This window comes from Hippoglossus stenolepis, chromosome 3, assembly GCF_022539355.2.
Source record: "Hippoglossus stenolepis isolate QCI-W04-F060 chromosome 3, HSTE1.2, whole genome shotgun sequence".
Taxonomy (NCBI): Eukaryota; Metazoa; Chordata; class Actinopteri; order Pleuronectiformes; family Pleuronectidae; genus Hippoglossus; species Hippoglossus stenolepis.
The window spans coordinates 24542072-24566333 of record NC_061485.1 but is presented as its reverse complement, the minus strand read 5'-3'; the positions used below and the strand labels follow the sequence as shown (position 1 = coordinate 24566333).

General features: G+C 42.0%; 1 protein-coding gene across 8 annotated transcripts in view; it reads left to right on the top strand.

Moving 5' to 3' along the window:
- Positions 1–24262, top strand: part of itpr1b (inositol 1,4,5-trisphosphate receptor, type 1b) — an 88082-nt gene that overhangs the window by 29695 nt on the left and 34125 nt on the right. For 2 of the 8 annotated variants that reach the window (XM_035152061.1, XM_035152059.1), the window contains 23 exons: positions 9–202; positions 285–423; positions 504–558; positions 648–813; positions 940–1107; positions 1247–1318; positions 1402–1539; positions 1654–1779; positions 2571–2771; positions 2871–3122; positions 3791–3916; positions 4091–4219; positions 4317–4334; positions 4824–4850; positions 5167–5287; positions 5398–5582; positions 8733–8881; positions 9479–9590; positions 10821–10856; positions 16915–16950; positions 17922–17969; positions 18722–18851; positions 21275–21459. In XM_035152061.1, the coding sequence (XP_035007952.1) occupies positions 9–202; positions 285–423; positions 504–558; positions 648–813; positions 940–1107; positions 1247–1318; positions 1402–1539; positions 1654–1779; positions 2571–2771; positions 2871–3122; positions 3791–3916; positions 4091–4219; positions 4317–4334; positions 4824–4850; positions 5167–5287; positions 5398–5582; positions 8733–8881; positions 9479–9590; positions 10821–10856; positions 16915–16950; positions 17922–17969; positions 18722–18851; positions 21275–21459 (2813 nt within the window). The remainder of the gene's footprint in view (positions 1–8; positions 203–284; positions 424–503; positions 559–647; positions 814–939; positions 1108–1246; positions 1319–1401; positions 1540–1653; positions 1780–2570; positions 2772–2870; positions 3123–3790; positions 3917–4090; positions 4220–4316; positions 4335–4823; positions 4851–5166; positions 5288–5397; positions 5583–8732; positions 8882–9478; positions 9591–10820; positions 10857–16914; positions 16951–17921; positions 17970–18721; positions 18852–21274; positions 21460–24262) is intronic. The other 6 variants (XM_035152065.1, XM_035152063.1, XM_035152069.1 and 3 more) reach the window with 4 other exon arrangements.

Here is a 24262-nt window from a genome sequence, read left to right as displayed (position 1 = left end):
ATGTTTAGCTGGCAGCAATGTGATGAAGTCCATCCATGGAGTGGGGGAGCTGATGACCCAGGTGGTGCTGCGAGGAGGCGGCTTGTTGCCGACCACGCCAACTCATCAGCCGGAGGGAGACGTGGTCAAGACCCAGACTGAACCTGAGAGAGAAGACATCATGGTCATGGACACGAAGCTCAAGATCATTGAGATTCTGCAGGTGGAGCATAAAAACTCTGGTTCCTTCACCCAGCCAAACTCTCAGCCTGTTTGTAACTATAATTCTTTTTCTTTCCCTGCAGTTTATTTTGAATGTGCGGTTAGATTATAGAATCTCCTGCCTGCTCTGTATATTCAAACGTGAGTTTGATGAGAACAACCCACAAGGAGACAACGCTGCCGGTCCGAACTTAACCAATAACGTCACAGGTCCGATGCCAGGTATGAAACCACACGATTTACTGAAAGAAATTCATAGTGACAGGGATTTATTTGAAGAAGTAAATTTGCTTTGACTGTAGGAAATCTGGACTTTGAGAACATCGAGGAACAGGCAGAGGGGATCTTTGGAGGAAGGTAATCCACAGCTTCCTCATCTTTTTTTGTTGAAGCAAGATAAAGCACGATAAAAGTTGATGTAATGTATTGTTGCACTGTCTTTACAGTGAGGAGAACACTCCACTAGACCTGGATGACCACGGTGGTCGTACCTTCCTCAGGGTCCTGCTGCACCTGACCATGCATGACTACCCCCCTCTCGTGTCTGGAGCGCTCCACCTGCTCTTCAGACACTTCAGCCAGAGGCAGGAGGTTCTCATGGCTTTCAAACAAGTAAGCCCCATCTTTTCAATGCTCTGTTGCAATATCTGACACAAAGCTTTATATTAGTGCAGAGCTAGAAACCTGAAAATCAAAGGGTTTTGTTTGAACATTTGTTTCTCTGTCCCTTCTCTTTAGGTCCAGCTGCTGGTGACCAGTCAAGATGTGGACAACTACAAGCAGATAAAGACAGATCTGGACCAACTGCGCTCTATCGTGGAGAAGTCCGAGCTGTGGGTGTACAAGAGGCAGGGAGAGGATGGGATGGACGGAGATGGACCTTCAGAGTCTGACAACAGAAAGAAGGTGCAGTGTCCGATCACCTGAAAACAGTTGTTGAATAGGACAAGTCGTTACAAGGCAGATATACCAGAGATATAAGACAGAGTATAGATCATGTTGGAGTATAAAGGATTTCTTCTTCTTTTTTATGCTTGTTTTGCAGGAAGAGTCACTTTGTTCTGACCAAAAGAAGTCAGAAAGCACCAGCAGCTACAACTACAGGGTTGTAAAAGAGGTACGGCCATTTGTTCACGAATCTATTTCCATGTTTGTGAACTGTTATGTGTAATTAAAGCCCCTCCTGCTGTTCTCCTTCAGATCCTGCTGCGCCTCAGTAAGCTGTGTGTCCAGGAGGGGAGCTCGGGGAGGAAGAGTAAGAAGCAGCAGCAGAGGCTGCTGAGGAACATGGGAGCTCACAGTGTGGTACTTGAGCTCCTGCAGATCCCATACGAGAAGGTTAGAAGAGTCTTAAGGATGCTCTGAAAGCATCATGTGACTTTTACACATTTAAAGTTTTCCATCAGTGTAATCTTAATGAAAAAATAACTCTGACTGTGTTATCTGTGTTAGGGCGAGGACGTCCGAATGCAGGAGATCATGAAAACAGCTCATGAGTTTCTGCAGAACTTCTGTGCAGGGAATCAGCAGAACCAGACTCTTCTCCACAAACACATCAACTTGTTTCTCAACCCAGGGGTGAGTAGCACAGGGAATGGTTTTATGCCTCTGCATCGGCGACAGCCAGTGGCCAAAGGCATTATGTTGTCTGGTTACCCATCCTTGGGTATGTTCGTATGCCCATTTTTGTGAACATATCTCAAGAATGCCTGTAGTGCATTCCTTCAAATTTGTTACAAATGTTCAGTTGGAATCACAAATGCAATGATTAGAATTTTGCGGTCAAAGGTTAAAGATCAAGAACAGTTTGACCTTACAAACCCCGTTTTTGGTCTGGTGAACACAACATCCCAAGAACACCTTGAGGAAATTTCTTTAAGTTTTGTGTCATCGTTCACTGAGACTCAAAGATGAACTGATTTAGATTATGGATGTCAAAGAGCGAAGTCACGGGGACCTCATGTTCTTGTTAACGGAATATTTCTGCAACATTCAAAGTCAATTTCATACGTCTTGCACAAACATTCACTTGGACTCAGGGATGACCCGATTAGAATTTGGAGGCCAAAGGTCAAGGTCACTGTGACCTCAAAAACCTTTTTTGCTAAATGAAAATGTTATTTTAAGAACGCCTCAAGAGAATCCTTTCAAATTTGGCACAAACTTTCACTTAGTCTCACTGATTAACTGAGTGAGTTTGGTGTTCAAAGGTCAAAGGTCAAGGTAAGTGTGGCCTGATGAAACATGTTTTTATCCTCTTGAAGATATCTCAAGTCTGTCTTTAGTTTGTAGACAACATTGCTGTATGTCTAGTCTATGTAAATTTGACAGACCGTCCTTTATGTCGTCCCTTTTTCCAACTCTGTCAGATTTTGGAGGCAGTGACCATGCAGCACATCTTCATGAATAACTTCCAGCTGTGCAGTGAGATCAATGAGCGCGTGGTTCAACACTTTGTCCACTGCACTGAGAGTCATGGCCGTCACGTCCAGTATCTGAAGTTCCTGCAGACCATAGTGAAGGCCGAGAACAAGTTCATCAAGAAGTGTCAGGACATTGTCATGGCTGAGGTGTGTTCCATGATCCATACTCCATACACACTGGTGAACGTGATTTACTGTATCGCTAACTAGACGTCTCGGTGCTGTGTGTTTTTTTCCCTCACTCAGCTGGTGAACTCAGGCGAGGACGTTCTGGTTTTCTACAACGACCGCGCCTCCTTTCAAACACTCGTCCAGATGATGCGCTCAGAGCGGGACCGCATGGATGAAAACAGCCCGCTGATGTACCACATCCACCTGGTGGAGCTGCTGGCCGTCTGCACTGAGGGCAAGAACGTGTACACTGAGATCAAGTGCAACTCCCTGCTGCCCCTGGATGATATTGTGCGGGTGGTCACCCATGAAGACTGCATCCCTGAAGTACGAACAATATTTGCTTTTCAATTCATATTTTAAGGAGAAAGTCATTCACTTTGTTCAGATATATTCAGAGTCTTTGTGCATTGAATCAAACAATGTAGTCTGTGTAGACAGTATTTAGCCACTGGCATTGATTTAGTTTTAGTTGTTTTGCCTCTGGAACTCGCAATGAATTGAAACCGTTATTAATAGGTTTAAGTGCAGACTTTCAACTTTGAATGGAGAGCTTTTAGATCCACAAAACATAACACAATCATTTCTTCTAACCTATTTTAAAAAAACAAACAAACTAAATTTTATGATCAGCAGTTGTCTGTGTTATCATTACATTGTTGGTTCATACATGTCTAATTTCAATTTAATTTCACTCTGAAGAGAGAGTGAATCAAAATTGACGATTGCATCAGTGTTGAGTCAGTATAGACCGACAATGGGAAGAGAAACATTTCCTGCATCTTATGAACACAAGTGTGTGTCTCAACTTGAAGTAGGCAGATATATGAAGATAAAAGATAAATGTTGGCGCTGTCTTTTAGTTTCGTACGTTCTTACCTGACTAATAAAACTCTTTGGAGGTGACGTGTTTTGAGCTTCTGTCCATGGATGACCAGTCTCACCCTGACACAGTAAATGTGTATCATTAAGTCTGTTCATTTGCATTCTGACAGGTTAAAATCGCCTACATCAACTTCCTCAACCACTGCTACGTCGACACAGAGGTGGAGATGAAGGAGATTTACACGTCCAACCACATGTGGAAACTGTTTGAGAACTTCCTGGTGGACATCTGCAGGGTAAGCCGTCGCCACGCCGTCGCCATGCCGTCGCCACGCCGTCGCCACGCCGTCTCATGCGTGCGCTTGACTAATGTCAAAACAGCGTGGGGCGAACATATCTCACCAGTCGCCCACATGCAGGAAGTGTGATCCAGTGGCCGTGCTAATATCTTTTCTGTCGCTGCTTCATAGGTTTGCAACAACACCAGTGACAGGAAGCATGCGGACACCATGCTGGAGCGTTATGTAACCGAGACGGTCATGAGCATTGTCACATGTTTCTTCAGCTCTCCTTTCTCTGACCAGAGCACAAGCCTGCAGGTAATCTGGACTGTGGCGTGACAAACAGCCTATAAATGATGTACATGCTCACATTTACACGTCTGCTACAAAATATGACCTTTTTCCCTTTGCATAGATGGCTCACTACATGTATGTAAGTAAAGGTGACTCTCCCCCACATTTGTTTCCCAACCTCTGGCTGTGTTATTCATCAACAGGCTGAGGATGTTAAGACGTGTGGGTTTGCACATTTTCATAGCTGAGTCAGAACACAGACTCTGTTGTTCCCAGATCTGTTGCACAACACGTAGCTGGGATGTGGTGCAGATGATGTTGCCGTTGCAGTGTGGTCACTCTCCTCGTTCGACCTTGGCCTAGCCGTGTCCTGTTGCCCACATCTTTCCTAATAAATCACACCCACCACCCTCCATAGAATTGTCAGATCCCTTGTGCAGCGGCTTTGTGGTGTGGTTTTAAAGACAATTTCCTTCTTGACCGACATTTTCTTGTGACTTGTTTCAACCTGGCTCTGGTAAACAAATGGCGATTACTTTAATATAACCTTTTGCGCATTCTGAGAAATCTGCCGACTGGCATTTTTCTAATACATGATGACATCACAACCCTCTTTCTCTTGCAACAGGCCAGCATTCTTGGAAAGATATCTGAGGTATTTATTGTTCAGCTGATAGATTGCAATTTTGTCACGGTGGTAGTTGAACACTGGTCGGGATTGTTGCGTTGGGAGCGCACATGATTGTAAACAGCTGGACCTGAACCTGTAGACCCCTCCACTGTAGGTGTTACTGTATCCTTACTCTGAAATGTTTAGCACAGTTGTGGTTTTGTGTTTAGGGAACTAAATAGTCTTTTGTTGTTTTTTTTATCATTCACTCTTTTTCTCCTCCATCTATGTGTTTTCCTTTCTTTACTTTGTCCAATTCTTTTTTTTTTTTTTTAAACGTATCTTTTCCCTTTTCTTGCAGACTCGTCAGCCAGTGTTTGTACAGTTGCTTCAGGGAGTGTTCAGGGTTTACCACTGTAACTGGCTGAACCCTGTCCAGAAGGCCTCAGTGGAGGCTTGCATTAAAGTTCTCTCAGACGTGGGTAAGACCCTGGGCTAATACCAGACCACCGACCTCAGGCTTTATGTTCGAAAAGTACATTGTGACACAAGTTAAAAACGTGGAATATCTACATTCTTATTTCCTACCCAGCTAAAAGCCGAGCCATTGCTATCCCAGTTGACCTGGACAGCCAGGTGAACAACCTGTTTGTCAAGTCCAATAATGTCGTACAGAAGACCATCCTCAACTGGAGGCTGTCGGCCAAGAACATGTCGAGACGAGACTCAGGCCTCACCACCTCCAAAGACTACAGAAACATCATAGAGAGGCTGCAGGTCAGTAGCAAGATATACTGGGGTTCATTTATATATGTTTGTGGTTTAAATAATGATTTATTTATTCATTCATTTATTATTTACCCAGACATATAACAAAGCACATACCCCCACCAAGGCCCAACATTCCTCTTAAATTCAATCAAGCTGCTCCATATTTCACACACTGATGTTAAAGAGTGAAAAGAAGGACCTCTTGGATCTGGATCTGCACCAAAACTTAAAAGGGCATTCACTGACTCATAACACAGCCTTCCACAAAGTTCTGTGGAAATCCACCCATGGGTTTTTGTGCAATCTTGTTTAATCATTCAAATCAACCAGCAAAGAAACGGATAGGGGTGAAAACAAAGGGTTAATATCACAAAGCAGATAAAAGCAACAAAAACAAGCAAAGCAGAGGAAAAAGTCAAAAACAAGTTACATCAAACATTGTTAAAATGATTTAGTTGAAATCTTCATATCTCCCTGCCAGCTGTGTGTGTGTGTAAAGAGAGTCAGCTTTTGGAGGAGAACAGGAAGCAGTAATGGCTTTTATATGAAACATTATCACCACGTGTAATGTCAGAGTGGAAGAGGACAACAAGTACTCTCAGGAGTGGCCACTTGTGCCAGAGTCAGGTCTGGTAAAGACTTGAATTGGAATAAAGAAGGTGCAAATACTCCCAAAAATAAACCATCCACTGAGCAGCAAGCAGGGGCAACTTCTGTTGGTTTTGTCTGTATTGATTAGATAGATGATAAAAACCTTATTTCTAAACCAAATTATAGTATTTTACATATTTTTAAATAGAAAAACATAAAATAAGAATAATGATCTTTCATAAAGTAACTGTACTTCACACTTACATGCTGTCTGTGAGTGAATACAAATGTGATTCAAGTTCAGAAGCAGAAAAAACATTTAGAATCAGTCCTAATATATAATTGTGTGTGATCATCACAGGCCCGTCCTGACTCAACGTCAGTGTCATTAAGTAACGTAATGGTTTTGGTAAGTGCGCCACAAGCAAAATTCTGTAGAAGTAGTTCCTAACTGCATCCTGGAAAAGCTGTGTTTCGTAATACGGTCTACACCCTTTTTTTCTGGAAACGCATGACTCAGCTTTCAGTGGAAGTCTGAAACGTCTTTGACCCATTTGGTTCCGTTATCTCAACTTGCACAGGATGCCACAGATCGGACTTTAATGACTTGTTAAAAAGAAACAGCTCCAGAAGAGAGACCAACACAGTCATTCTTTTGTTATCCAGTTTCCTTGGTTTTCTTGGGTTATCCGCCATCACATTCACAGATGTAATGCAGTTCCCACATGGTTTCCCTCCCAGTCTATGATTCAATACTAATCCTTGTCTACAATGTTTTTGTTCACATGTTCCTCTTTTTTGCTCTTTTGCCCTAATGTGTTTGGGTTGTCCATAGCGTTCTGGTGAACACAATATCTCAAGCACGCCTTAAGGGAATTTCTTCAAATTTGGGAAAAATGTTCACTAAAACTCACAGATGAACTGATTAGATTTGAGTGGTCAAAGTTCAAGGTCTCGGTGGCCTCCCCAAAACATGTTTTTTGGCCTCTTGAATTTGATATGTCGAGTCTGCCTTTAGGGAGTTTCTTCTTAGTTTGATCAGTTGTCTCTTGGACTTTGAGTGATAAGATTTCAGTGGTCAAAAGTCACCATGATTATTTATACTATTTATACTTTATGCCTCCATACCGGGGACAGCTACTGACTGGAGGCATTATGTTTTCAGGTTGTCCGTCCGTCCCATTCTCGTCCCTGTGAATGTGATATATCAGGACTGAAGAATTTCATTACATCTGGTACCATTCCCTTGGACTCACTGATTAACTGATTAGATTTTATGGTAAAAGGTCACAGTAGCTTCAAAAGACATGCTTTTGGCGTCTTGAATGTGATTTCTACAGACTGCTTGTGGGTATTTCTTTTGATCAGTTGTCACTTGGACTCAAAGATAAAGTAATTACATTGCATTGGTCAAAGGTCACACTGACCTGATATGAATCTGAAAAAAAAAAGCATGTCGAAATATGAACATGGAAACGGCACTGGTTGGTGGAGGCATACAACCGCAGTGCTAATTCTTGTTTTCCCTCATTTGTTACTGCTCACTAAACATCCCACACAGTACTGTAATCTCTACCAGACTGTCAGGCTTCATGATGCAACTTCACTTCTTTTCGTATTTTCACACTAATCATCAGCAGACGTGACAGGAAGTGAATAGAGAACTGGGACGTGCTGGTGCATCATGTCTATACAGTATGGTTTGATTTGATTTCACACAATATGTGGGGCCGGATACATTACCGTATGTTTCAATTCACAAATCAGTCACACAGATATTATGGCGACTGCTGGAATTTGTTTTATGATGGAACAATTCATTTGTATACATTATTATATACTGTCCATGTATCAGCTGACTAATCAATTCAGGTGAGTAATTCTTAAACTCTGCATAACAGTCTGGCTAATGTTAAAGATATAAATACATTCTTTAAAATAGTTGCTGCTAACATATATAGGTCGTATAATTTAGTACAGCTCTATTTTTCCAGTAGTTTAAATTGATACAAATAAATCTCATTGGAAATCAAAGCACAGAACAAAAAACCAAACCAAAGATTCGTGGAGTTTTCTTGTTGAACCCAACTCCCTCTCTTTTTGTGCTGATAACATTGTGAGTTCACGACTGCTGAAGTTCATGGAGGAAAAGTATCAAGTCCAGAGGCTCACTCTCAATGAACCTTAAGGGCCTCTTGCAGTGATGTTCTGTAAGGGTTGGTGTCCCGGATCCAGGGGGGGTGAACGTCCTGATTTTTTATTTTTGTTTCTATATTTGTAAATACAGTACCACTTCCTGCAGGTGTCAGAGGGTGTAGTAACAGTCTTTGTTCAGAGAGAAAGTTTGTAAGTCATCAAAAGCTTTAAGAATTCTTAGCATGAACTTTTAAAGTGTCATTTACTTCCACTGCAAAAGAAATTAAATTATCCAACTTTAATCCCTTTAAAAAAGGCCTGCTTACAGGATCATGGTTTTTTGTTGTAAAAAAACAAAGTTTTGGGTTGTTATTAATAATACTAATAATAATCCACACCTCTGGCTGTGTGTCACCATCTGCTCTGTAGGACATAGTGTCAGCACTGGAGGACCGTCTGAGGCCTCTGGTCCAAGCTGAGCTCTCGGTGCTCGTGGACGTCCTCCATCGTCCAGAGCTCCTCTTCCCTGAGAACACAGACACCCGCAAGAAATGTGAGAGCGGAGGATTCATATCAAAGTGAGTGTGAACGTCCAACCAACAAGCTCAGAGCTCTACTCAAGGACTTTTAAACAGTAAAAATTAAGATTGTACATAGTTAGAGTTAGAATTTAATGGGACAGCCTTAGAGGCTGATGAACTCAGGGTGTCAGTGTTCAACCTAGTTTTCCTTTGTATTATAGCACAGTTATCAAATTGTAAATCTAGTGCAGTTAGTCCCTTCACAGAATTTAACCCTTTGCTACAGTTGTAAATCTGGGAGCTCACATCTACACATGCAGATAGAATAACACACAATCACAAATCTATAAATTTGGTGTTATCTTACTCTTGGTAAACCACTGTACCTGCATTTCTTCATCCACCGTAGTGTGTAGGTGTAGTTTTCCAAATTCTCAGAATAATCCCTACTCACTTATATTTTGTTATTTTCATTTACATGCAAAACACTTGGACACACTGCCAAGCCCCTATCCCACTGCTGTTTTAGGTCAAAGATCTTATCATGGAGGAAATCAGGCAAAACCGTCTGGTGTGATTTATAATACGTATGTTAAGTGGCGGAAATGTATGAAGTTTGTATGTTCTCATGTTTCTTCCTCTCCTCCTGACCAGGCTGATCAAACACACCAAGCAGTTGCTGGAGGAGAACGAGGAGCGTCTGTGCATCAAAGTGCTGCAGACGCTGAGGGAGATGATGACAAAAGACCGGGGCTACGGGGAGAAGGTATGTTCTCTGTGCTCTGTGCTCTGTGTGTTTGACATTTCCCATCATCCACTTGTAGCCATGCCAGAGTTCCGCCCACACAAGATAAACCACTTAAATCTCAGGATACAGTGTTGCTGTTGTCCCACTTCTCCACACTAACCAGGAGACATGAGATCAAAAAGCAATAACACAGAAGAAGAGGCTCAGCTCTTTTTGATTACCTCTGGAGCCTGAACAGCCGAGAGAACAGAAGTGATCCTCCTTCAGCCGGGGAAGCGTGTGAATTCTCGCCGAGATGTTGAATTTTATCTTTGGAAAACACGATTCTTACTAAGAACTGATTCCCTCATTGCTTTCTCCCACAAACACTTACTACCTCCACTGTAAGTCTATTAACAACATGCAAGCTCCAGCTACTTTACACAACATTCATTGGCTATTAATGAATGTCATAGTCATTCTTGTATTGATCTCTCATCAATTGTTTACTATGTTTTATGTATGTTTTCCAATATAAGGCTTAATCACTAAAAGCTGTAAGGTTTTATTCCATTTTCTAACTTAATGTTATAATCATGATAAACGTCTCCTCCCTCATGGACTCTTATGTTCTATTGTGTAACAACATTGAACCACTGATCAAGTGAAAGTTCACTTGCAGTCGAAAAATAAAATTTTACTTAAAGTTCCGGTGAAGGGCACAAGAATAGAACACCTCCCCCAATAAAGTACGGTCAGTCACTAAGTTTTCACGGACACCAATATTCTGACTATTGACCTTACTCTGAGTGAAACTTTTAATTCATTGATTATGATGTTATTCTATTGCTGATAGGATAATATTCCTGTAAACGTGTTAAAGAGCGTAGTCTGATATTGACATCCAGCAGTTGGTAAGTGCTGTACATTTCAATGTCGCAAAAACTCGCAATAATATTATTATGGTCAGAATCCTCCACGTCCTCATTCTAGTATTGTTTATCCTGAGCAAGACCTTATTTGAGATGGGGTTATTACAAAATGCTGTTGTATGTCAACAGCATTTTGTCAATGTCGTAAGAGATGACGGATGAAGATGACTGATATGTTCTGAGCTTCATTATTCTGTCCTTCCACTCTTCCACTCTACGTGTGTGTGTGTGTGTGTGTGTGTGTTCTGAAGTGCTTCACGTGCACACTTGTGAGCGAGCTTGAACTCACTAATCTGCCTCTACTAACTCTGTGCCCCCTATACTTCTTCTCTTGCAGCTGATTGCCTTTGATGATGAGATGGATGTGGCTGAGGTCGATCATTTTACTTACTGTTGTGACGTGTCTGCCACTAACAGCATAGATGTGCTTGTGCTGCCAGTGTAGTCTCCGTAGCATCGCACTCTCGCTTGTGTCGCCCTGTCGGCAGCTCAGTCCGTCCCTCCCTGTTGTCCTCCTGTCGCTCAGATCTCCATCTTAAACTGTAGCTTAGAGCTAGCATGTCATGCTGTAAGCTTCTCTGTCGTGACTGTATATAGTTGTGTACGTATAAGGAAGAAATAGTTTTTTGGGAAAAACGTCACTGCATACAGCATTGTATTATTTATGCATTTAACCATTTGAACTGAATTTAAGTTTTTTATTATCACACATTTTCAGCAGCTTTATTTGGAAGTTGGTAACAGACCAGTGGTACAATTTGCCTCTAACGGCACATTTATACAGCTCATCACAAATCCTGTGGGACTTTTGGGCACTGAAAGTTTCATTGATGCAGAGTTTTTACTTTGCAATTCTTATTTAAACCATCCACCCACCCATCCACCCACCCATCAGTCTGTCTCTCCATCCACTCATCCATTCAGGTATTTTGTTCATGCTGTAGCAACCATTTGAAATCTCTTTAAACTTCACACTCCTTTGTCATCAAGGAGATTTGTTCCTGTTTAGTCACACCACTTAATTTTTTCATAATTGACTTCATAATCTTGACGTACAGATCTGAAATACAGGATAAAACACTCGTGAGGCACTGAATATGGAGCTGATGTACAATGGGTGACCAGAAAAGGGACATTTCTGTCGAATAAGAACAATACAATGTCGCTGTACAAAAAATACACTGAATTTATAACAATAATAATAACCAATCCCCAGAAAATATAACGAGGACATAATCCCAGTTTTCCCAGCTGTAGCTATGATGCTACCAGTTGTACCATTATGCTTAGTTAACATGTTAACATGGTCTCAATGAATTCTTAACATGGTCATGTGGTTCTTATTTCGTGTTACACTGCATTACATCATAGAGCTGTTTCCATTATTCTGGTCACCACACAGCCTCTTTATGATGGGTGACAGCGTCAGAACGTATTCTTTGACATCACAGCAGCAGGTGTAAATGTGTGTGTGTGTGTGTATATATATTTATAGCTGCATGGGTGATGTTCCATCTAACAGATAGAACAGGCCGGGCCGTGTGCGGTCATGACCTGTGGTCTTAAGGAAATGAATGAAACTGGTTCTTCATTTCTATTTGTGGTGGTGAGGAGACCTCTCAGGGTTGAGAGTATTGGTGTGACCACTAGGGTGACATGTCACTGACTAATATCCTCCGACATCCTCTGACATGTCAGAACCGTTTTGGTTTGGGCCTTTGACCTTTGGAACTTCTTTCCTGAGCAATTCCATTTAGAATCAATTTAAATCTAACAATTATTACTGTTATATTATTTTTTTCTATGTCTTTACCATGGTTGTATCAGGTCCTCATATTATATATATATATATATATATATATATATATATATATATATATATATATATATATATATATATTTTAACAGTTTCATTTATCTTAGTTATTATTATTTTATATTTGGTTGTTTTTTTATTTTTATATTTTTATTGCTTTGTCCTTTTAAACTGCTGTATTTATTCAAAGCTTTCCCTTAATCATTTTTTATTGAAAATTTTATGAAACTGTCTCAACTCTCTAGTTTTGTAATGAAACTTTTAACTGTATCGGAAGGTCTTCACAAAAGTTGAGGGTATGACATGTAAGCTCAGGATCTCGTATGATTTCATTCATGACAATTTTATGACTTTGTGATCCGTTTTGTCATGAAGTTCATTCTTGACCATTGAGCTTTTATATACAGTCTATGCCATAGCTTGAAAAATAAGTTTCAAATCAAGGTCCACTTTCTCGATTTTTGTTTCTTTAAAGCACTATGGATTTAAAGTTGAAGCCCCGACAGACACTGAACGCCAAGCGACTCCTCATACAGCAAATTCCAATAGCAAAGCATATTTTGATATTTAAAGCTGAGATTCTTTTGAAATCAGTATACTTTTGAAAACTGAAAGTCCACACTGTCAGACCAGGAGAACGTGCAGCAGCAGATGAATATCTTGGGGGCCCGGTCAAACATATTGGAATGAAACTCTGCCTCTCGTTCAGCTCCAGTCGGTGCGAGCAAGGAGGTGAATAAAACATTTGCCTCCTATGGTGAAGCAAATCACAGCGTGGATTTGCGTGAAGTTCAACTTAAAGTTTGACTCATGATATAGGCTTCATATTCATGTGTGGGTGACTGTGCCCTTAAGAGTGAAAATGGCGGGCGGTTGACTAGTCATTTCATCAAAGTTGTGGCGAGTGCAAAAGTGAATTATGATGTTAGTTAGTGAAATGAAGAAATTGCTGTGAAGGGTCTTTCCAGAGTTGTCAGGAAGCAACATGCTCTCAGTTTCTTTGTCCTTCCCTCCCTCCTTGTGCTTGCCGCCTGCTACTGAAGCGATGGAAATCCCCGGTTTCCAAAAAAAACAGAGCTGCTCTTCTCGGAGATCAGTGCTTAGTCTCATCGACTCCTCAAGAATGTACTCCCTAACCCCCAGCACATGCTGTATGTCACTCATTCATGCTCGCACTCATTTCAACAACAGCACTCTGTGTGTGTGTGTGTGTGTGTGTGTGTGTGTGTGTGTGTGTGTGTGTGTGTGTGTGTGTGTGTGTGTGTGTGTGTGTGTGTGTGTGTGTGTGTGTGTGTGTGTGTGTGTGTGTGTGTGTGTGTGTGTGTGTGTGTGTGTGTGATTCAGATGGAAGCATAAACCTCAAATTCCCCTCAGCAGCAAGATAAACTTCCATGATGGCCGTTACGTAAGCCCTGCTGCTCTCTGACCGACCACAACACCCACCCAAAGGTCTCGAGGACTGGGCGCAGCTGTCACTTTCACCGCTCTCTGACAGACCCTCGCCATACTTCGACTTGTAGCGTGCCAACTCTGTGGGCTGGATGCTGTGTATCCAGAGCGAGCGTGAAAAGAGCTGGAGTGACTGCTCGCCCATTAGCGGAGGTTATCTCACTCTGCCAGAAATAGAAACGTGATTTTAAAAAAAACAAAAAGAGCCAGGGAGAAAAGGAGACATGTCCAGCCTGCCACCCTCGCCTGATTATATCACCGCCGCCGCGTGTGTTTGTGTTTCCTTCACGTGCACGTCTTTGTTTGACAGACAGTACGGGAGGTTATGAGGGGTCAGATGGAGATGAGGTCTTTCTCTGGTGATGTAATACAGTTTGCTGAGGAGGGGGCTGAGTGTGTAACCCGTACATGGAGTGTTATATAAGGGAGTGTTTCTATGCAGGGAGAGCGTGGTGGTCTGTCGATCTGAGGGAGTGTGTGAACGTGCTTTCCAGCCTCTCCTGAACAATTAATGCTTGTTTTGCTTCACACTCCTCTTTTTCTGCTCAAGCATTTTTCCCCCCACAACCCTTTACTTTCACTTTCTCAGCCATGCCTTTTCTACTCTCCACCTCTGCCCGTGTGCAGCTTCTCCCGCTGCCACTCCTACCACTAACCCCTGCCAAGCTACCTCAGATAAACTCCACTTCATCTTTGTTTATCCTCCTGGCTCTCACCCCGGGTAGTCAGGACAAGCCGGCCCGTGCTGTACGTCTTCTCCCTCAACAGGGGGTGCTGCTGATGCAACACGCCGGCTCTGTCCCAGTTTCTTTAACTTAATGCTGCACGATTCTTGGGCTCCCGCCAGCTCCCAGACAGCAGTTACATAAGAGCCAACAATTTTCTTTCTTTCTTTCTTTTTTTCCTCTTTTATTCCTTCTCTGTTTTTCCTGGAATTTTAAACTCTCCACTGATGTGTGACCTTTAGTGGTAATTGGCAAATAAAAGTGCAGCAGAGACGTCTTCCAGGAGACGGTGGCATTGGTGCAGCTCAATCTAGGCAACAGAGGGTAGACGGGATGGAGGGTGGGGGTTTAACGTGTGTGTGTGTGTGTGTGTGTGTGTGTGTGTGTGTGTGTGTGTGTGTGTGTGTGTGTGTGTGTGTGTGTGTGTGTGTGTGTGTGTGTGTGTGTGTGTGTGTGTGTGTGTGTGTGTGTGTGTGTGTGTCAACACATGTTGATCGTTTGTGGTTTGACCCTGTCAAAGGGCCAGTTTTATATTGTCAGCAGACGGGCGACACAAACCCGCCGTTTTACCCTGCAGACTTGTTTTCTTACATTATGAGCAGTCACTTCACTTTATGACTCCCCATGAGATGAGGTAAAGCAGAGCTCACTGTGTCGGGCTGTTTTGGGGGATTTGGGTTAAGGCTCTTAGTTTTGTTATTTTAAACAGAGGAGCGGTTTCACTTCTGGCAGTCCTTCGTCTGTCGAGGAGTGAGCAGATTCACTGAGATCGACTGTCTCTTTCTTTATCCACAAACACCCTGAATCTCGTGCTTCTTTTTATAACATTGCCTCCGTGGACAGACGATTACGGGCTCAAGTCGTTCAACTGTTGCATGTTTGTTTTTGCACATGAGCAAATTAGGTCATGTTCCGTAAATAACAGTTTTCAAACTGGATTAAGAGACATTCGAAATAGACGGTGATTGATTTTCTGTGGAAATCAGAGTGTTGACGTAAAGAGGTTTGCTATAGGGAAATTCCGATTAGTCAGCATAAAGCAGCATGACTGGATCACAGGGGGAGACATTCGCCAGTGAGTTGCGTGTTTGTTGTTTAGTTCCTGTCAGTCGCTGCTCGCCCTGCAGGGAGATTTTACGTCCATGTGCGAGCATATATTTTTCTTTTACTTTTTATTAGTGTGTTAAATAAGTTGTTTGGTCTATTCTCTGTGTCATCAAATTGTACTTTATTCTGTGTTTTTGTTTAAAATTGAATTTAATGAATATTGAGGGACTTCTTTTCTTGATTGCCAATGTGCATTTTAAAATTTATTCTATTTCACTTATGTTATTATCTATCTTATATCATTATATTATTTATTTTAATCTGCTTTATTTCATGTTGCTTTGCTCTGCAGGTGACACAAATGAACAGCCAGTAGCCACTTAGAAAACCACTAAGTTAAATGTTAATACTTGTATTTGTTTTTCTTTTTTACCCACTTTCAGTAGAAGCCTGTTTAGTTAGTTCCAGTAGTTGAGGAAATGAAAATGAGCAGTTTTATGATCCGTCGCTACTCTGTCTGTACAAGCCGTCATTTACTGCTCAGGTATAGAAAGGTGATATTAATTCATCAGATCATTTATTCATTAATATAATTTTTACCATGAACACCATTTTCATTCGACACTTTTCTAGCAGCAAAAATTAAATTAACTATATTTCATTGTTTGGTATCGCATGTTAAGAAATCTGCTGGATAAAAAAAAAAAAATCCCCATGTGGCCTTTTTAGTAACCCTATGAATGTGAGTATTGCTACCTCAGATGTATATGCATATATGTGCTTTCATTGGCTCTTACCATTCTTGCAATATATGCAGTATCATGCAGGGGTTATAGGCAGCAACATGTTGCAGCAGCATGAAAAAAGGGAAGCTCACACCACTGAACAAACCACAGTGTAGCATCGTAGCCACTGGTAGTGAAATGAAGACACTGCATATTTTTATTTTTGTTGTACACAGCTTCTGCTTTCATGCTGCAATAAGTCACTGCTGTATTAGACTAGCTCACGAGACATGTCGTAACCAAATGCTTTCTAACACTCTGTACTGTAAGTTATCCATCATCACAGAACAACATGTTTATGTCCCCCGTCTTTCTGCCTCTGGCTCTTTAAGTCTCACATATTTATGATGTGCAGTTCTGCATGTGACTCGCAATCTTAGCGGGCACATATACACCTATCAGCCAGTGGACGGTGTTAATGCTGTGGCTCATTGGGATATGTGTAAATACAGTGCTGTCCAAAAGTCTGAGACCACTTCCTATGTTCAATACTGCACCTGGAAACATGAAGTTAGAGCTGTTAGAGAGGGAGCTCCTTTGGAGGCGTGTGCAACATGACTAATTCTACATCTTCTAACTGACTAACATCAGCCTTTTATTTCCAATCAGCTGGCACCTCCGCCCGAGCCCGACGTCCCTGCCGAGGTGTGTTTCAGACCCACATCTCAACTGCTGCACAGTAATCTTGGTCACTGCTGATCAATACCATCCCTCATATTTACAAGCTGTCCCATTACACTTGTTCTTAGGGTTTAACATTGATTTATCTAAGTGGATAAGGGTCACAACCCATTCCTGTGTATTCCCCCTTTTCAGAAGCCCCTCGTGCATCCCTGCCTCCCACGTGTTCACTCATCCATTCCTCCCTCTCTCCTTCCTGCCTTCCATTCATCTATCCTTCCACCGCTTAGTTTTTTGAGCCAATCTCGGCCAAATTTCCTTCCAGTGTGGTGTGACGGGGGTTTATGTCGTGGCTGAAGTATTTTTCCATGCCAGATTGGTTTTTTGTGTGTGTGTGTGTGTGTGTGTGTGCGTGTGTGTGTGTGTGTGTGTGTGTGTGTGTGGTGTGTGTGTGTGTGTGTGTGTGTGCGTGTGTGTGGTGTGTGTGTGTGTGTGTGTGTCACTGACTTCATTATGTAACCTGGACATGTAGAGCCTCTTTTTCTTTCCTCATTCCCATGGCTTGTGTTTCTCTCCCTCCGGCAGCAGCTTGTCATTCTCTTATGTAAATAAACTAAGCACTTTTGCCGACCACATGCCAAAGAGTACAGTGTCAGGTGATTTCCCACTGTCCACTGTCGAGAGCGAGCACCTCTCTGTAGATAAGAGATGTCAGACAAAAGCTATTCTTAAGAGTTAACTCTGAAGGTTTATGAGGATTTATTCAGAATGAATATCAGGCCTCCCCTGCCCAAAGCCTTGCATGAACTCATGTCTTTCCTCACACAACCACTCCCCTGTTAACTGCATGATCTGATTTATACCTGAGTCCTGCATGCTAGTAAAGTCACTAATTTGCACTGTATTAACTCCCTATTTTGTTTTCTAATTTCTTTTCGGCCTTTTTTTATTTTTTTTTTATTTTTTGCTTTCTGCTAACTCACATCACCTTTAAGGAGCTTGATCCCAACCAGCCTCAGAAGCAACTGGAGGATCAGAGGAGGGTAGGTACCTAGTTTGGTTTGTGGTCATGGTCCAGGCCTTCATCTTATTGATGGTCAACAACTGACTGACTGTCATGAAGATGCATCCCCAGCATGGCACTCACTCACTCACTCACTCACATGCTCCCCTACGTCAGTTATGTGAAACGTAGCATGTGGCAGGAACATCAGCGGTGGCTGGAGACCGCTGGAGACCTTTTGACACATTTGGTACAGAGGGAGCATCGAGGTCACTGTGAAGCACCGATTTACATCAAACTTATATAGTGGGACACTGAATGTCAGTGCATGTAGCGGTGGGAGAGTCCACGGTGCAGACGCTGAGATCAGGAGACAAAGTTCAAATAAGTTTCTCCACAGGGGACATCAAATTATGTTTAGACTTCAAGGCTATGGACATGGCATTCTTGGATTTTAGTTTCTGCCAATTTTTATTTCTTTTATTTTGTTATTTTTATTTATATTAAAATGTTGTAAAATTTATAGTAATTCTACAGCTTTATTTTATTGAGCAGCTGTAAAGGGACTAAAATAATATGGAAAAACTCAAGTGAAGTAAAGTGTAATTGTAAAATACACTTTACAGCAAGATTTTCTAAACAGGCGTCTTTTTTAACCATCCTTATATTGTTCACTCTCTGTTGTGAGATTTAAAACTGCTGCTTTAGCACAGTTACACTGACTTTGGGTTCTGTGACATGTTTTAGCTGTAACTAAGACTTCATCTCCTAACGTCCATGTTTCACTGTCAGGGAGAAGCTCTGCGGCAGATCCTGGTGAATCGATACTATGGGAATGTCAAACCTGGCCAGAGGAGAGATAGCCTCACAACCTTCAGCCACGGTCCGCTCGCCTCCGGAGCACAGGGAAAATCCCCTACAGGTGTGTGTGTGTGTGTTGTATAACAGTACAGTATCTGTGTTGTGTGTATGGTGTACTCATAAAGATAAGATTTGATGATTTCAACATCACTTACTGTGGGAAACTGTGTCAGTGCGGCATCGAGTATGACACAAAAACAATCAAATCAAGCATTAATATAGTTCATTTCATAGCTGTCAGCTGATATGTGGCAGCCAGGAGTAGATTCAGCCTTTTGAACATTGCTCAGATAACAAGGCGTTGTATAGTAATGTATAAGTAACATGTATATAAAATGGTCAAGTCATGTTTTGTTATCTTTCTTCCTCATATAAGTATATGGCTTAATGTCCAACATAAAAAACAGTCCAGTGTAAAATGAAATAATGCTATAAAAAGGAATAAAACATAAAGGCAGAGCAGGTGGCTGGAGTTTTAAGGTGCTGTCTGGACACCTGATCTGAACCCTGTAAAAAGAAGTCATGGCTTTATGATAATAATTAAATAAATAAAGTAAATAATGATACTACTGACAATAATAATAATTAATAATAAGAGGAGGCACAGACGTGAGGTTGTTACATTACTTAGTTTGAGAGTAGAGTGAACATAATTAAAACCATTTACAAGCAGATGTTGATGTACATGAATTCAAAAGATCTGTCCCTTGTTGTGGTTGTATGTTTATCATTTTTTATTTGTGATTTGCCAAAGAAAATATGAATCTTTTTTTTTTCATCCACAACTGCACCAAACTGTAAAGGGCTCCTCCGAAGCTCCACATCCCTCTACCAAATTTTGTGAAAATTGGTTTAATCGTTTTTGCGTCATCCTGCCAACAAATAAACAAACAAACAAACAGTGGGTGAAAACATAACCTCCTGGGTGGAGGAAAGTGTTTACAGATGATATGAATGTTCCAATTGTGCTGGAAACGTCTGTTTAGTCACACACGCTCCGAGCGAGAGTCATAGTGACACTGAGAATTTCCGTGAATCAGTAAACACCAGATAAACTTTCACGTGGGTCAACATCCCACATCGAGCGCACCACGTTAGTCTACAGTGCGTTAGTGTGCTTATTGTGCATAGGTCCATTACATTCACAGCAACGATTCTACAGAAGTCATTTAGTACAGAGAACTAACTCAAATGGTCTCTGCAGCTGAGTGACTCCATCTTTGCTCAGTTGCGGCTGACATTCACAAATTGAAAAGATGATTGGAAGCTGACATTTATTCATTACAGCGAGTTGCTGTGAGTCTCTCATCACAGATATGACTCATCGTTCATCTCTAATGCTTCAGAGGAGAGAGAAATAAAAAGACATCTTATTCACAGCCATGGCCTTGTAGTCCTTTTTAAGCCCTTGGACCTTGGCTGTGCTCCTGAGCACGCTGGCTCTCTCCTCAGCATAACGTAGGCCGTGTTGTTGCCAGGCGACCAGGGAGCCAAGCTCTGTCTAGAATGGGATGTGTTGTTGATTCAGTGGCTCGTCCAGTCAGAGATGGCTCTGGTGGGTGCTGTCATTTCCTCACTGCGTCCCTGGCTGGATGTGGAAGCAGCATCACTTAAATAAAGACAAATCTAATGTTTAATTATTATAATTTCTTTGTAGTCGTTGAATGGGTAAATAATTCACCTGTGGTTTCCATGCATCAAAAATATCCCATGGTCTCCTCATTAACACCATTTATATTGGCGCAACATAAATGGTGCAACTCACTGCACCAATGTGAGTTGCATGCGGGGTTTTAAGTGTCATTGGGTTTGATCTATAGAGTGGAGAGGAACGATTGCATTGCTCTCGACGACAGTTGCATAGTTATTTTACACATTTCTCTACAAATACCATTTCTGTCTATAGTGAAGGTGTATATTATGTAAATATTCTCTGTATTCTTTTAATTTTAAACTTTCACGTGTTCTCTTGTCTACCCCATGCTGACTATGTATTTATTTTGAAATGGGCGGAGGTGGATGATGTGTTAATCTTGTCTGTTTTCTGGTGTGTGTGTGTGTGTGTGTGTGTGTGTGTGTGTGTGTGTGTGTGTGTGTGTGTGTGTGTGTGTGTGTGTGTGTGTGTGTGTGTGTGTGTGTGTGTGTGTGTGTGTGTGTGTGTGTGTAATCTGGGGATGTTTCTGTTTTCTCCAGTCTCTTGTCTGAAGTTTTATTTTTTGTTTAGTGATGTATCTGCCATTTTCAGTTGATACATTTATTTAGTGTATAAGTAGGCCATGACTAAAAATAACATAAAGACATTGTCCTAGGTTTAGGATAAAGCCATCAACCAAGTTGCCTAAATGGTGTAACTCTTCAGTTATGTAATCAATATTTAAAAAATAATAATACATTGTGACCTATGTTCGATTTTGCATGCTGCCTGAAATCTGAATAAATCAGTATGAATGTGGTTGATGATTATTTTTATGTCTCTGTCCGTAGTTGTCAGCCCCGGGGTCGGAGGTCGTGGGGACCTGAGCTTGGCGGAGGTGCAGTGCCATCTGGACAAAGAGGGGGCGTCTGATCTCGTCATTGACCTAATCATGAACGCCACCAGCGACCGGATCTTCCAGGAGAGCATACTGTTGGCCATCGCACTGCTGGAGGGTGGAAACACCGTCATCCAGGTAAGTCGAGGAGACTGGCTTCAAGCGTTACCAGTGCAGATGGGTCTACTGAAGATATATCATCTGAGAGCCATAAGCAGAATCCAACAAAGAGATGTTATCTCAGAGGTTCAAAGCTGAGGTGTCAAAGAATTTAGCCACAGCCCCGGAGCTCCACAGCTGTCAACAGGACAAATACAGGTGAACGAGGATGATTTTAGTGTTGTGTGACTTGTAAGTGTCTTGCAAGTGGGATTTCACAGCGTGGTGCAGAAAACATGCCGACATGTTTGAACTCTCTGACAGTCTGAGTTGCTGTTGAATAAGTGAGTTTGAGGCATAGATGCAGAGGACAAAAGGAAGTCAGCGAGGAAGAGGAACAGCAGTCTGCTGGGAGACGTCCAAGCTGTGCAGCCAAGTACGTCATCGCCTCCCCACCGCCAGGCTGCCAGTGGTTGCTACAGCAACGCTAACTCTTTGCAAACCTCACAGCAAGCGTTTAGAGAGCTGAGAGAACTCCTGCTTTATTTCATCTTTGCAGGGTGGTGGGTGTGGGTGTGTGTGTGCACGCACGTGCATGCATATGTGGTCCAATTATTACTCATTTTTTGGGGACCTAAATTTGTTCACACAGCCAAATTATGGTAACTTGCCTTCCTCAAGGAGACAAAAAGCAAGTTCATATAATGTAAATCATTAAATTTATTAAATAAAATCGTGCGTGCATGCATGCATGACACTGTGACTAAATGTGCGAGTGCGCGCTGCTTGTATAGACTGTCTTAGAGTGCATTCTGGTTTGCGGTTTGTGTATACGTGCTCCTGTATGTCGCCTTGGATAAACAGGCTTGTTGCATAATAGACTGGTATTTGCATAGTGTCGTTACCTGACAAGGCCTGACTTCCCACAGGGTACACAATGGCACTCACATGACTCCTGTTACATAAGCTGCTGCCTGGGTAAATGACGCCCTGTGCCCTGGGCCTCCTTACATTCCAACTGGGTCATGTATTGCCGCTGAAAGGAGGGCAATAAAAGAGACAACCCCTCGAAGGCCTCAGGAGAGATTGACAGATTTCGGCCCCTTTCCGTTGCCACTGAGGAAACGCTGCCCCCCCCCAGCAGGCTCCCTCAGGACAGAGCCAATCATCTGACTTGTTGAGTGTTGCTTCATGTGCTAATTGACCTTCTCGAGGTCAGGGCATGACGAAGATGCTCCATGTCCCCTGCTGAAAGTCGCCTGGGGCATGAATATGGCACTGGGTGTGGTTCTTTTCTGATTCTTTTGTGAGCCCCAGGCCATTGCAGATGTTTCCAATTATTTATCTATGTCTTGTTTGAGTCACCGTTTCATTTAGAACACCATAGAGTGCTTTTAATCAGAGTAATTAGTCACTGTTATTGTTAGAAACTTGCACTAGAGTTTTTTGCGTGCCGACGACTGTAACAACGTGTTTTTCCTTTGCCTCCAAGTGAACTTGATAAGCAGAGCAGTTGATGGCATAAATGATATTTGTCTCAGAGCTGAAGTTAGTTAGTTGTTTTTCTCTTCCTTTGACATGATACGGGGGACAAGTGAGCCTTGTTGGAGGCTCGTGTCTGGTCCAGAGAGAATTTCCAACATATCAGCAGATGCATCACATTTCCCTGTCTTACATAACGATGGGTCGCCTGCCCCCCTTTTCAGGACAGAAGGGTTCTTGTTGTCTAAATGAAAAGCAGGACAAAAAACATGCCCACGGATTTCTCCAAGCAGCCTATTTGTTTGTTTTTGCGGTAATCTGAGGTCGTAGCCCAGCCAACAGCATTTCTGGGAGAAAGAAAAGTACGAGCTGCCGGGGCCCACAGCTCGACTTGATGTGGCAGAGGTGGGGGCGGGGTGAGCGTGATACACAATGAACTGCGTGCTTCCTTAGAGACAGTTACCTGTTGGGTGAAATAATTGGAGACTTCGTCATGACGTCATTAGATCGACCATCAGGTGAAGAACTTTAAAGCCTCGTGAATTGAGTTGAAGGATTCAGGCCTTTCTTATTTATCCTCCTATTAAATCTTCATTGATGTATTTGTTGGCTTGTCTGACCACATCCTTTACAGCCGCAAACTTTCATTTGGCTCTAACAGCAAACTGCAGCTGAAGATTCTGTCCCAATTTTACTTGATATGAATTACACTTGTTTGTCCATTAACTGTAAAATAAAAAATCTATTTAAGTCAGGGCTGGAAGGTTGTCTCTGAAACACTTAATCTTATCTGTTGAAATCCACGTCCCGATAGCCAATAAATAAAGTTGTCTAGAAAAACAATAGAAAAAAGTCAGTGTCTGTGGCCCTCACAGGACTGTAATAAACATATCCAATGAATTTATTTGGACTGAATGAAATAATTGGCTGAAGTACCTGTCTGTCAACCTGCCAGCCTGCATGTCTGGCCCAAGGCGGTTCAGCAAATTAAAACCTATGAAATTCTGCTGCTTAAATCCCTGCTTAAATATAAAGATTAAAAAAAAAGATTAAATACCATCAAAGGCACATACGAATATAAGGAGCCCTAGGACTCTGTAAAAAGGCTACATGGGTTCTTTTAAAATCAGGGGTGAGTAGAGTTAAAACAACAACTGAAAGTATATTTAAGTTGCCCCTTTTCCATTGGTCAAAAAAACTCATTAACACCCACTCACATCTGATATTGTCTGCAATGGGAATGGAGACAATCAGGATTTACTCTTGGGTCAAATTACTCTGCAGCATAGACGCAGGTTCTAATCGGCTCTGGCTCCGATCAGCAGAGCTGGAAAAGTGACACCCGGGTGAACACACTAAT